Below are 15,771 nucleotides of genomic sequence, written 5' to 3'. Positions count from 1 at the left end.
AACAACCTGGTAGTCACTACAGTAATGTGTTAGACGTAGTTTTACACGCATTTAAAATTCACACTTCAGGTTTGGGTTAACTAGGAAAGCTTTTTTGGTGAAACTTTCATTCTGAACTTCAGCTGAGAGGAAAGATAAAGGGGGGGAGGAGGAGGAGGAGGAAGAAGAAGAGGAGGAGGAAGAGAGAAGGGAGGGGGTAGAGTGAGTGGGGTTCACTAGTCGTTGAGGTGCCAGGCTTGGCCCCAGCCGGCCACAAACTCTCTCTCTCCAGCCACATGCCTAGTGTTATTTATATATAAAACGCATATCCTGTGCAGTGGTTCCATCTCCCGTGCAGTGTTGTAGTTCGTATTAGCGTCGTCCACGCAGTGGTCCAAGTGTGATGTTATGACCCTCGTGTTGGTCTGAAGGAACGAGAAACCTAGCCTCCCGGAAAATTGAAATTCTTCGAATTTGTGTTGTGTGGGGTGTTAATGTGAATTTCAGGTGAATATTGGACAAATTCAAACAATTTGGCAGCGTCTTGTTCTAGCGGGTGTTTTGCAGGACTCAGGACTCTTCAGACACCCCCAGCAGGAGAGGACTGAAGACTCACTACAGTCTGTTCAACAGTCTCGCTCGTTTATATCCTCAGGGAAGGAGTTTTTGGTGTTTGTGCAAGTAAGTTTTGTATAGAGGCTGTAGATCAAATGTGAATTAAATAGTCAGTGCTTTGGTGATGACAAGTTGAGACCAGACAACTGATAGCTGACTTCTGAGAATGTTCATTTGCAGGTAGTGTCAAAAGACAGAGATTGTTTGTAACATACGGTGTTCACAAGAAAGATAAAAAAAGCAAGACTGATTCAACTAATTATAGAAAACGAGTAGTGGGTGTAGAAAATGAAGGAGGATGAGACGGCGGAACGGGAGGCGGGAGCCCATGTACACCAACACTTCCGGGAGGTGGTAGCAGCCTTCGTGCAAGATTTCTCCGAGCGTCAGGCTGCAGGGGAAACCAAGATCCGTCAGATCGAGAGAAAACTTAGCGATACCACCGGTGAGCTCAGTCTCCTGCGCCAGATCTTACACGACTACGAAACGAAAATCAACGAAGATAATGACCTTATCCTGAGATTGGAGCGGGAGATCGAGGCCCTACAAGGTAGGGTGAGGAACATCGATAAGAGGAACAGTCAAACGACGGCCCTCAGTACCAGATTGGAGGTGCGGCTGGAGAATCTGAAGGAGTGTCTCACTCAGACCTGCAATGACACACAGCAGGGTGTGAGGAAACTGCTGGCAAATTTTGTCAAAATACAATTATCTGGAGGTTACAGCGGACATACTAAAGGCTTCCACAAGGAAGATGCCAGTGGGGCCCTTGCCACGGAGACACCTCTCTTCACCCACACCACCGATGATACGGTGGAGGGCACAGCGAACTTCGAATTAAACGACATGAGCGAGACTTTGCGATTATCAAAGTCGTGGTCACCAGATTTGCAATCCTCAGATTCGCGATTGATTTTCGCAGACACAACAACACCTGCGTCCTGGTCTTCAGCGACGCTCGAGGTCCCTCCCTCTGCGAACGACAGTGACTTGCCGAAGAACGAAGGAACGTCGATCGACATTACCCCAGCGAACGACACATCCCCATCGACCGTTGAATGTGTTCACTACAGTGTTGCAAAACCTATAAACAACACGAGTATCTCTCAAGACGACCTCGATCTTGTGCACTGTGGTGACGCTGCTGCTGAGCCCAGCAACACCTCTGCTGTCAGTTCTTCTCAGAACTACAACGACGTCACAGAAACGACATCTTTCAGCTCTTCTGGTGGCATCCCGAGTAATGCTGAGACTCAAACCCCTGCCAGCACTCAAGCTACGATTGACACACTTCCTGACAGCACCGAGAATCCCACCAACACTCATGCCAGCACCCTCACTGTGATTGACACACTTCCTGACAGCACCGAGAATCCCACTAACACTCATGCCAGCACCCTCACTGTGGTTGATACACTTCCTGACAGCACCGAGAATCCCACCAACATTCATGCCAGCACCCTCACTGTGGTTGACGCACTTCCTGGCAGCACCGAGAATCCCTCCAACACTCATGCCAGCACCCTCACTGTGGTTGACACACTTCCTGACAGCACCGAGAATCCCACCAACACTCATGCCAGCACCCCTACCAGCACCCCCACTGTGGTTGACACACTTCCTAACAACACTGAGAATCCCAACAACGCTCATACCAGCATTCCTACCAGCACTGTGGTTGACTTACTCCCTGACAGCATTCAGACTCTTACAAACAGTCAGTGCATTGACACTCACATTTCTCCTGATGTTCCGAGCCTTGACAACTTCCTGGCTCCTGATATCAACCAGAATCCTGACGTTACTCAAAGTTCTGATGTTATCGAAAGTTCTGACGTCAACCCAAGTTCCGATATCACTGAAAGTCCCGACATCAACCAAAGTTCCGACATCACCGAAAGTCCCGGCATCAACCAAAGTTCCAACATCACCGAAAGTCCTGACATCAACCAAAGTTCTGACATAAACCAAAGTTCTGACGTCAACCAATATTCTAACGTCAGCAGTTCTGACGTCGTCAACCAAAGTTCTGACATCAGCAGTTTTGACGTCAACCAAAGTTCTGACATAAGCCAAAGTGCTGACATCACCCAAAGTTCTGCCATAAACCAAAGTTCTGACGTCAACCAAAGTTCTGACATCAGCAGTTCTGAAAACAACCAAAGTTCTGACGTCAATCAAAGTTCTGGTATCAGTCAAAGTTCTGACATCAACCAAAGTTTTGATATCAACGAAAACCCTGACATCAGCCAGAGTTCTGATGTTAAACAAAGTTCTGACATCAACCAAAGCCGTGACATCACCCAAAATTCTGACGTCAACCAAAATCCTGACGTCAACCAAAGTTCCGACATCATTGTAAGTTCGGACATAAACAGTGCCCAGAGTCTTCCCGAGGGCGTCCCAGACAGCCCCGAGGGAGGCACCAAGTCTGACAGGGTACCACCTGGCCAACAACCCCGAGGGGGGAACAAGGGCAGGAGGTACCCGAGGGGGCGAAGGGGATACCCCCCAACACCTCCCTCCAGAGGTCAGCGAACCAGCAGCTACAGTGAGGAAACTAAGAGCTTAAACCGGAGGCCTCCGACACACGGTGCCGGTGAAGACCGCACTCACAGGAGAGAGAGAACAATAAGCGCTGGAGAAGAACAGTCGAACTGGAGAACAAGAACAGGTGATGAAATGAACGGGAGAAAGAGAACGACAAGCGCTGGAGAACAACAGTCAAACTGGAGAACAAGACCAAAAGATAGGGAAGAACAAGCGAACGCCAAGGAAAGAACTCCAAGCAGTGGTGAAGAACATCAGAATAAGAGGAAGAACAGACGTAAGAGTACAGCGAACGACGGTGAAGAACTCTCAGACAGAAAGGAGAGGATCCCAAGCACTGGTGAAGAACAGGCCGGCTCCGGCACGCGCCGTCGTACAGTTAGTGTTCAAGAAGAACACTTTAACACCACGAAACAACGCACAGACAGTTCTAGCAGTGAACAAGGTAAGCAGAACAGGAAGTACCGGACGAGTGTTGGTGAAGAACATGAGAAGTCGGAGAACAAGGGCGAAATGGTTAATACGCAGAGCATCGATAAACGAAGTTCTACAAAGGGCAGTGAACGCATGAAGAACCAGGGCAGGAAGAACAAGGGACAGGTCAAAGAAGAACACACAATATCAGAGAAGAACCAGGGAAAGGAAGAGGCGATATCTTCTAGCGCTAAGGAACGACCAGCCTCTGAAGAGAACGCTGAAGAACAGGCGTGTTATATTAGCAGTAAAGAACAAATTTTCTCACCGGATAGTGAACAAAATCTAAAGAGTATTAGTGATGAACAGATTCCTCCCTTTGATGCCAAAGCAGAATACGTAATATTTCACACAAGTGAACAACCAGTGGCATCCGTGAACAAGGAAGAACAACTAACATCCACGAGCAACGAAGCACAAATATCATCCCATTGCAGTGGAGAACAAACGTATGAAACAATAGAAAAGCAAACGAAGTCGCAAAAGAACGAAGAACAGGTCGACCCAGTCGTCAGCACAGAACACACCAGAGGAAAGCAAAGTGAAGAACAAACAAAAGTGAAGCAGACTAAGGAACAAACAAAACACGATCAAGCAGAACAAACAAGACTCGGTGAAGGAAGAGAGAAACTCGCAAACAACGAAAAACAAAAACAGTACAAGAAAAGCAAACAATTCAGACACAAGAACACGGAACAAACGAAAGCAAAAAACTCAGAACAAGAAACGTCCGACCACACATGGAGAACAAAACTCAGCGATAGCGAAGGACAGACGGAACACGCGAAACCCGATAACAGTGAAGAACAAACAGAACACGAGCCTGAAAAAGAAGTTAAAACCATGAACACAGAAGAACAGGCGAAACTCGAGGAAAAGCAGTGGCTCAAGAACAAAGAAGAACAGGCAGAACCTGAGACTATAGAACCAAAATCTGCCAACACTGGAGACGAAAGAAAGACAAAGACCGAAGAACAAGTGGAACTTGAGAATGTTGAAGAACAAACAGAATTCAAGAATGCTGAGCAAGTGGAAGTTACGAAGGATGAAGAACAAACGGAATGCAAGAATACTGAACACACAGAACTCAAGAATTCTGAGGAACAAATGGAACTAAAAGATGAACAAGCGAAACCGAAGAATGATAAAGAACAAAGGAAACTGAAGAATGAACAACAAAGGGAACTCAAAAATGCTGAAGAGCAAGCGGAATTTGAGAATGCTGAAGCTCAAACGGAACTCAAGAACAGTGAAGACCAAACAGAACTCGAGACAGAAGACAGAACAAAAGCAATAACCATCGAAGAACAAATTAAACTTGAGAACTTAGGAGAGCAAGCAGTTCAGCAGGAATATGTGGAACCAATAACCTCTCAGAACACAGAAGAACAAATGTTGAATCATAATGATGGACAGCACCTACGTTCTGAGGGTGCTGAAGAACCAGTCGAGCCTAAGAACAAAGAGGAACAGGATCCTCAACGGTCAGTCAGAACGCGGGAGCGACGGGTAACCTTTAGCCAATCAGAGAGCGCACCTCGGGTAGCGTTGAGCCAATCAGAGAGCACACCTCGGGTAGCGTTGAACCAATCAGAGAGCGCACCTCGGGTAGCGTTGAGCCAGTCAGAGAGCGCACCTCGGGTAGCGTTGAGCCAATCAGAGATGACACCTCAGGATGTCAACAAAAGTGGTGGTAGCTCGGGAAGTCCTGACCAAGAGGCTACAAGCGCCTCCCAGGAGAGTCACGATGTAGGCTCAGGAATAGTAGCGGCAGCAGCAACAGCGGCGGCACCAGTAGAAGCAGCAGTAGCAGTAGAAGCTGCAGCAAAAGTAGAAGCAGCATCAGCCGTAGGAGCAGAAGCAGCAGTAGCGGCCGTAGAACCAACAGGCGAAACAAAGTCTGTCATGACGAAGCAGAGGAAGGCCCAAGAGCTGCAGAGGCAAAGCAAAAAGGAAGGCTACGAGGGGGAATATATCCATCACAGACGGCTTCCCGCTAAGGAAGAGCCAGAAACAGCTCTTCCCGCTCTCCAACGTCGAAGCTTCAGGTCTGCATTAAGTACTTGTGAAGCACTTAAGCGATCTTTATTTTCAGCCCTTCTAAAACGGGAAAATATTTTGAAATACCAAAGTTTCCCGTTTCAAATATAACATTAAGACTTTGCTGAGTTTTCCCGTTGAAATGCAATCTAGAGTGTAATTCTGAGTTTAAATTATGACAATTTATGTAAATCATCATAGGTACAACTAAAGTAGAAAATGCGAGCACTTACTTTTTTCAGGTTTCAGGATTTGATTTTTTTATATTAACTTATTTATAATACATTATTATTATTATTATTATTATTATTATTATTATTATTATTATTATTATTATTATTATTATTACCTGGAGTCTACCTGGAGACTGTTCCGGGGGTCAACGCCCCCATATGTACTTTAATTTTGTGACCAGAGTCTAAATCAGTGTCCACCCTCCGTGTGATGTCAGTTTCTTAATAACTTTTCGATTTACAGAAACTCTATGACCCCTGAATAAAATATGAAGAACGGTTCCTGCTATAATGCCGTTGATCCTGTTATTATTATCTCGACAATTTCCACATAAGTTCACATTTTCTCATTACAAAAGGCTATGCCATAACATTAGAAAACACATCTCAGTGGTAGAATCTGCGATCCCTTGAGTGAAACTGACTTATCAGGTCACCTTTAAGCTTTCTCTTATATGGATCATTGAGTACCTAACGGATGGAGGAGGTTAGTGTAGTTTAATATCTTCATTATGCACACCATACCCATCCTGTGGGTGGTAGTCAAAAGAGGTACATAATGAGTCCCGGGACTGTGCCCCAAAGTTTTGATAGCTGAACAGGTTACAAAGGTGATGAACCATTCACACGTCTACACCTGATCACAATTGTAATGAGCTATTAATGCAAGTATTGGCTTTATTTACAGTAAGCAAAGTCAGGGTATTTTTCCAAAATTGTTTGTAATGGAGGACTATGGTACCAAATACACGATAGAATAAGAGACACGAGTGCAGTATAAAGCGAGCCTTTAATCGACAAAGTTTCGGCCACACAGTGGACTTTAAGTCACAAACAGATCTACCTGAGCAGAGAGTACATGAGTATATATAAGGAACTTAGTGACTTGCAGGCTCAGGTGAGGAACGTTGAAGTTGACTGCTGAGGAGAGATTAGATCTGAGAAAGATCTGCCCGGAATGGGAAGGTCTTCTCAACCAACTTATTATTCCCCACCTTGTCTCTCATGTCACTATGTTCCTGATATATATATATATATATATATATATATATATATATATATATATATATATATATATATATATTATATATATATATATATATATATATATATATGTATATATATATATATATATATATATATATATATATATATATATATATATATATATATATATATATATATATATATATATATATATATATTAATTTATATATTAACACACTGGCCGATTCCCACCAAGGCAGGGTGGCCCGAAAAAGAAAAACGTTCACCATCATTCACTCCATCACTGTCTTGCCAGAAGGGTGCTTTACACTACAGTTTTTAAACTGCAACATTAACACCCCTCCTTCAGAGTGCAGGCACTGTACTTCCCATCTCCAGGACTCAAGTCCGGCCTGCCGGGTTCCCTGAATCCCTTCATAAATGTTACTTTGCTCACACTCCAACAGCACATCAAGTATTAAAAACCATTTGTCTCCATTCATTCCTATCAAACACGCTCACGCATGCCCGCTGGAAGTCCAAGCCCCTCGCACACAAAACCTCCTTTACCCCCTCCCTCCAACCTTTCCTAGGCCGACCCCCTACCCCGCCTTCCTTCCACTACAGACTGATACACTCTTGAAGTCATTCTGTTTCGCTCCATTCTCTCTACATGTCCGAACCACCTCAACAACCCTTCCTCAGCCCTCTGGACAACAGTTTTGGTAATCCCGCACCTCCTCCTAACTTCCAAACTACGAATTCTCTGCATTATATTCACACCACACATTGCTCTCAGACATGACATCTCCACTGCCTCCAGCCTTCTCGCTGCAACATTCATCACCCATGCTTCACACCCATATAAGAGCGTTGGTAAAACTATACTCTCATACATTCCCCTCTGCCTCCCAAGGACAAAGTTCTTTGTCTCCACAGACTCCTAAGTGCACCGCTCACCCTTTTCCCCTCATCAATTCTATGATTCACCTCATCTTTCATAGACCCATCCGCTGACACGTCCACTCCCAAATATCTGAATACATTCACCTCCTCCATACTCTCTCCCTCCAATCTGATATCCAATCTTTCATCACCTAATCTTTTTGTTATCCTCATGACCTTACTCTTTCCTGTATTCACTTTTAATTTTCTTCTTTTGCATACCCTACCAAATTCATCCACCAACCTCTGCAACTTCTCTTCAGAATCTCCCAAAAGCACAGTGTCATCAGCAAAGAGCAACTGTGACAACTCCCACTTTATGTGTGATTCTTTATCCTTTAACTCCACGCCTCTTGCCAAGACCCTCGCATTTACTTCTCTTACAACCCCATCTATAAATATATTAAACAACCACGGTGACATCACACATCCTTGTCTAAGGCCTACTTTTACTGGGAAATAATCTCCCTCTTTCCTACATACTCTAACTTGTAGAGATCTGAACTATGCTCAGACCTCTACAACAATTGTTAAGTTATACCATGACTTAAGTAAAGATCCTGGACTTCACCTTAAGAAACAGACAAAGCAAATGTGATAGTAATTATAGACAAGGTAGATTATAGTGGAAAAATGAACATATAATTATAAGACGGGGGAAGTTACGTGCCTCTTAAGGTGACGATTAATCATGAGTCCATACCAGTTAGGTTCATCTTTTTGAAACACTTGTATACTGAGAACTCCTATTTTAAGAATTAATAACCATGGTAGAGTTGATAAGCTTCAAACGTTAACTAATTTCATAAACATTTGTTCTACTGTAGAAAGCGTATGTATAATAACTGCGAAACACACACACGTATCACCTAAACTTAGTGTTAACTAATATGTCTGTGTGTGTATATATGTGTACAGGATGGAGGGGACAGATGACAGCCAGGAACCAGAGGTGGGCATGTGCGCTAACTGCGGCTTCATCGCCAAACTGCGCTGCGCAAACTGCCGTCAAGCCTTCTACTGTAAGCGGGAGTGCCAGAGGGACCACTGGAAGAATGGACATAAGGACCAGTGCCAGCCTTTCCAGGTAAGTAATACCTATCATCTTCCTGGTCATCATGATGTTAAATGGTGACCGCCAGCAGTGTTATAATTATTATTATTGTTATTGTTATTATTATTATTATTATTATTATTATTATTATTATTATTATTATTATTATTATTATTATTATTATTATTATCACCGGGGAACGGTAAATCCATAGGAGTGATCCTGCAAAATTTAGAGAAACACCGTACTATAATAAATATTATAGAAGCGGTAAAAGTCACTTATTTAATGGGTGACAGGAACAACATATAATAATTCTGGGATGTTGATGGAGGAAGTAAAGAATAGGTATAGAAAGTAGCATCACGGTCCTCCAGAAGACCATCTTCACGTGAAGAAAGAAAGGAACCCTCACTAGAGAAAGAAGATATCTGGAGAAGACCATTTGTAAGAGCTTCCTGCCTGGCTCTGTACTGAAGGTTGCTTTCTCACAGGTTATGGATGATTATTATTATAACCTAAACTAAGTGCTAAACCCATAAGGGTTTAGCGCTGCTCCCACATTCCAGAAAAATAGGGATTGTGCCGTCAGTATACACGCTGATAGATGTACCCTTCTGGGTCTGTGTACGGGGTTTGAACCCTATTTACCACATTTGGGGAATGATAGGCTGGGTTAAGTTTGTCAGGAAACAGGACAAGTGTTTCCTGACGCAGGTCTTAGTCATACGATGATTCACAGCTGGAGCTTTTGCTCATCTGACCGAGGCCTTCCGCTGGCTTACCGGTCCACCCCTTTTTAAAATTGTGGTTATATTTATAGCCATTTCTAGATCTTTTAAATCATTAGGAATCCTAGTAAAAAATACATCCCCGTTTTCTTTAAGAGGTCAGATGTTACACAATTCTGTGCCAATATATTTTAATCTTTACTCCAAATACATAATTACAGAAGTCATATTTAACGGTATATTCTATTATATTTTCTGACCATACTAGAAATTTAATTTTTTTCAGGTTAAAAAAGTTGTTACATTGAAACAATTCCCGTTTTGTTGTGTCCCAGGTGATGACGTCAGCAGAACTGGGTCGGTACATGGTAGCGTCACGTGACCTCAAGGCTGGTGATGTCATACTGAAGGAAGATCCCATAGTGGTGGGACCTAAACAGATCACTGAACCTCTCTGTCTAGGATGTTATAAGAGAGTTGACGGATCCTACAGGTGAGAGACAGACACACAAATGGAAAGAGACACGCAGACACCAGAAAGAGACAGGGAGAGAAAGAATTACTTGACTTGGAACAATAGCCTGATATAATTCACTGAGATTGATTGACATCAGTTAAACGAACGAGATTACTCAACTGAGCTTTGACTGATTACTTAATATAACAAAGTAAGACCCATAGTCTTGTCTTAAAGACTTTCCTGAAATATTCACCAAAACATCGTCCCTCTGACACAAACACTGACAACACAGGAGAGTCAACACTGACAACACAGGAGAGTCAACACTGACAACACAGGAGAGTCAACACTGACAACACAGGAGAGTCAACACTGACAACACAGGAGAGTCAACACTGACAACACAGGAGAGTCAACACTGACAACACAGGAGAGTCAACACTGACAACACAGGAGTCAACACTGACAAAACAGGAGTCAACACTGACAACACAGGGGAGTCAACACTAACAACACAGGAGTCAACACTGACAACACAGAAGTCAACACTAACAACACAGGAGTCAACACTGACAACACAGGAGTCAACACTAACAATACAGGAGTCAACACTGACAACACAGGAGTCAACACTAACAACACAGGAGTCAACACTGACAACACAGGAGTCAACACTGACAACACAGGAGTCAACACTAACAACACAGGAGTCAACACTAACAACACAGGAGTCAACACTGACAACACAGGAGTCAACACTGACAACACAGGAGTCAACACTAACAACACAGGAGTCAACACTGACAACACAGGAGTCAACACTGACAACACAGGAGTCAACACTAACAACACATGAGTCAACACTAACAACACAGGAGTCAACACTAACAACACAGGAGTCAACACTGACAACACAGGAGTCAACACTGACAACACAGGAGTCAACACTAACAACACATGAGTCAACACTAACAACACAGGAGTCAACACTGACAACACAGGAGTCAACACTAACAATACAGGAGTCAACACTAATAACACAGGAGTCAACACTAACAGCACATGAGTCAACACTAACAACACAGGAGTCAACACTAATAACACAGGAGTCAACACTAACAACACATGAGTCAACACTAACAACACAGGAGTCAACACTAACAACACAGGAGTCAACACTGACAACACAGGAGTCAACACTAACAACACAGGAGTCAACACTGACAACACAGGAGTCAACACTAACAACACAGGAGTCAACACTAACAACACAGGAGTCAACACTGACAACACAGGAGAGTCAGCACTGACAACACAGGTGAGTCAACACTGACAACACAGGAGAGTCAACACTGACAATACAGGGGAGTCAACACTAACAACACAGGAGTCAACACTGACAACACAGAAGTCAACACTGACAACACAGGTGAGTCAACACTGACAACACAGGTGAGTCAACACTGACAACACAGGAGAGTCAACACTGACAACACAGGTGAGTCAACACTGACAACACAGGAATCAACACTGACAACACAGGGGAGTCAACGCTGACAACACAGAAGTCAACACTGACAACACAGGAGTGAACACTGACAACACAGGAGTCAACACTGACAACACAGAAGTCAACACTGACAACACAGAAGTCAACACTGACAACACAGAAGTCAACGCTGACAACACAGGTGAGTCAACACTGACAACACAGGTGAGTCAACACTGACAACACAGGAGAGTCAACACTGACAACACAGGTGAGTCAACACTGACAACACAGGAGTCAACACTGACAACACAGGAGAGTCAACACTGACAACACAGAAGTCAACACTGACAACACAGGAGTGAACACTGACAACACAGGAGTCAACACTGACAACACAGGAGAGCAAACACTGACAACACAGGAGAGTAAACACTGACAAGACAGGAGTCAACACTGACAACACAGGAGTCAACACTAACAACACAGGAGTCAACACTGACAACACAGGAGTCAACACTAACAACACAGAAGTCAACATTGACAACACAGGAGTCAACAATAACAACACAGAAGTCAACACTAACAACACAGAAGTCAACACTAACAACACAGAAGTCAACACTAACAACACAGAAGTAAACACTGACAAGACAGGAGTCAACACTGACAACACAGAAGTCAACACTAACAACACAGGAGTCAACACTGACAACACAGGAGTCAACACTAACAACACAGAAGTCAACACTAACAACACAGGAGTCAACACTAACAACACAGAAGTCAACACTGACAACACAGGAGTCAACACTAACAACACAGAAGTCAACACTAACAACACAGGAGTCAACACTAACAACACAGAAGTCAACACTGACAACACAGGAGTCAACACTAACAACATAGAAGTCAACACTGACAACACAGGAGTCAACACTAACAACACAGAAGTCAACACTAACAACACAGAAGTCAACACTGACAACACAGGAGTCAACACTAACAACACAGGAGTCAACACTGACAACACAGGAGTCAACACTAACAACACAGGAGTCAACACTAACAACACAGGAGTCAACACTAACAACACAGAAGTCAACACTGACAACACAGGAGTCAACACTGACAACACAGGAGTCAACACTAACAACACAGGAGTCAACACTAACAACACAGGAGTCAACACTGACAACACAGGTGAGTCAACACTGACAACACAGGAGTCAACACTAACAACACAGGAGTCAACACTGACAACACAGGTGAGTCAACACTGACAACACAGGAGTCAACACTAACAACACAGGAGTCAACACTGACAACACAGGTGAGTCAACACTGACAACACAGGAGAGTCAACACTGACAACACAGGAGAGTCAACACTGACAACACAGAAGTCAACACTGACAACACAGAAGTCAACACTGACAACACAGGTGAGTCAACACTGACAACACAGGAGAGTCAACACTGACAACACAGGAGTCAACACTAACAACACAGGAGAATCAACACTGACAACACAGGAGTCAACACTAACAACACAGGTGAGTCAACACTAACAACACAGGAGAGCCAACACTAACAACACAGGAGAGTCAACACTAACAACACAGGAGAGTCAACACTGACAACACAGGAGAGTCAACACTAACAACACAGGAGAGTCAACACTATCAACACAGGAGAGTCAACACTGACAACACAGGAGAGTCAACACTAACAACACAGGAGAGCCAACACTAACAACACAGGAGAGTCAACACTAACAAGACAGGAGAGTCAACACTAACAACACAGGAGAGTCAACACTAACAAGACAGGAGAGTCAACACTGACAACACAGGAGAGTCAACACTATCAACACAGGAGAGTCAACACTGACAACACAGGAGAGTCAACACTAACAACACAGGAGAGCCAACACTAACAACACAGGAGAGTCAACACTAACAAGACAGGAGAGTCAACACTAACAACACAGGAGAGTCAACACTAACAACACAGGAGAGTCAACAATAACAACACAGGAGAGTCAACACTAACAACACAGGAGAGTCAACACTAACAACACAGGAGAGTCAACACTAACAACACAGGAGAGTCAACACTAACAACACAGGAGAGTCAACACTAACAACACAGGAGAGTCAACACTAACAACACAGGAGAGTCAACACTAACAACACAGGAGAGTCAACACTAACAACACAGGAGAGTCAACACTAACAACACAGGAGAGTCAACACTAACAACACAGGAGAGTCAACACTAACAACACAGGAGAGTCAACACTAACAACACAGGAGAGTCAACACTAACAACACAGGAGAGTCAACACTAACAACACAGGAGAGTCAACAATAACAACACAGGAGAGTCAACAATAACAACACAGGAGAGTCAACACTAACAACACAGGAGAGTCAACACTAACAACACAGGAGAGTCAACACTAACAACACAGGAGAGTCAACACTAACAACACAGGAGAGTCAACACTAACAACACAGGAGAGTCAACACTAACAACACAGGAGAGTCAACACTAACAACACAGGAGAGTCAACACTAACAACACAGGAGAGTCAACAATAACAACACAGGAGAGTCAACACTAACAACACAGGCGAGTCAACACTAACAACACAGGAGAGTCAACAATAACAACACAGGAGAGTCAACATTGACTAAGTGGAGAGTCAGAGGGAGTCAATTCTTGCCAGACTCGGAATTATTGCTGACTTATAAAGTAAGGTACACCTAACCAGGTGACAGACCTGCCAACCTCTTCACTCTAACACAACCTTCAGCTTATTAACCTAGCAGAAAACAATTAACCCAGGGTAAGATTGTTAACCCAGGGTAAGATTGTTAACCCAGGGTAAGATTGTTAACCCAGGGTAAGATTGTTAACCCAGGGTAAGATTGTTAACCCAGGGTAACCCAAGAAAGTACCAGGTTTTACTTTCTTATCCTGGGTTAATATCCCAGGATAAGAGGTTTGGTAACTGTGTTGAGCTGTGAGGGAACACTGGGCTGGTAGCAGAGAACACTGGGCTGGTAGCAGAGAACACTGGGCTGGTAGCAGAGAACACTGGGCTGGTAGCAGAGAACACTGGGCTGGTAGCAGAGAACACCGGGCTGGTGGCAGAGAACACTGGGCTGGTAGCAGAGAACACTGGGCTGGTAGCAGAGAACACTGGGCTGGTAGCAGAGAACACTGGGCTGGTAGCAGAGAACACTGGGCTGGTAGCAGAGAACACTGGGCTGGTAGCAGAGAACACCGGGCTGGTGGCAGAGAACACTGGGCTGGTAGCAGAGAACACTGGGCTGGTAGCAGAGAACACTGGGCTGGTAGCAGAGAACACTGGGCTGGTAGCAGAGAACACTGGGCTGGTGGCAGAGAACACTGAGAGAACACTGGGCTGGTAGCAGAGAACACTGGGCTGGTAGCAGAGAACACCGGGCTGGTAGCAGAGAACACTGGGCTGGTAGCAGAGAACACTGGGCTGGTAGCAGAGAACACCGGGCTGGTAGCAGAGAACACTGGGCTGGTAGCAGAGAACACTGGGCTGGTAGCAGAGAACACTGGGCTGGTAGCAGAGAACACCGGGCTGGTAGCAGAGAACACTGGGCTGGTAGCAGAGAACACTGGGCTGGTAGCAGAGAACACTGGGCTGGTAGCAGAGAACACCGGGCTGGTAGCAGAGAACACTGGGCTGGTAGCAGAGAACACTGGGATGGTAGCAGAGAACACCGGGCTGGTAGCAGAGAACACTGGGATGGTAGCAGAGAACACCGGGCTGGTAGCAGAGAACACTGGGCTGGTAGCAGCGAACACTGGGCTGGTAGCAGAGACCACTGGGCTGGTAGCAGAGAACACTGGGCTGGTAGCAGAGAACACTGGGCTGGTAGCAGAGAACACTGGGCTGGTAGCAGAGAACACTGGGCTGGTAGCAGAGAACACCGGGCTGGTAGCAGAGAACACTGGGCTGGTAGCAGAGAACACTGGGCTGGTAGCAGAGAACACTGGGCTGGTAGCAGAGAACACCGGGCTGGTAGCAGAGAACACTGGGCTGGTAGCAGAGAACACTGGGATGGTAGCAGAGAACACCGGGCTGGTAGCAGAGAACACTGGGATGGTAGCAGAGAACACCGGGCTGGTAGCAGAGAACACTGGGCTGGTAGCAGCGAACACTGGGCT

The 15,771-nt window shown here is 44.8% G+C and overlaps 1 protein-coding gene across 1 annotated transcript in view; it reads left to right on the top strand.

The window, feature by feature from the left end:
• Positions 1-203: 203 nt before the first annotated feature.
• LOC128699468 (uro-adherence factor A) overlaps positions 204-15,771 on the top strand; it is a 36,578-nt gene continuing 21,010 nt past the window's right edge. Inside the window, exons 1-3 of the mRNA XM_053792232.2 lie at positions 204-5,666; positions 8,742-8,910; positions 9,944-10,101. Of these exons, the coding sequence (XP_053648207.2) occupies positions 883-5,666; positions 8,742-8,910; positions 9,944-10,101 (5,111 nt within the window). The 5' untranslated portion in view covers positions 204-882. The remainder of the gene's footprint in view (positions 5,667-8,741; positions 8,911-9,943; positions 10,102-15,771) is intronic.

Source organism: Cherax quadricarinatus, chromosome 61 (assembly GCF_038502225.1).
Source record: "Cherax quadricarinatus isolate ZL_2023a chromosome 61, ASM3850222v1, whole genome shotgun sequence".
Classification (NCBI taxonomy): Eukaryota; Metazoa; Arthropoda; class Malacostraca; order Decapoda; family Parastacidae; genus Cherax; species Cherax quadricarinatus.
The sequence above is the reverse complement of the archived record's forward strand: the minus strand, read 5'-3'. Positions and strand labels throughout refer to the sequence as shown.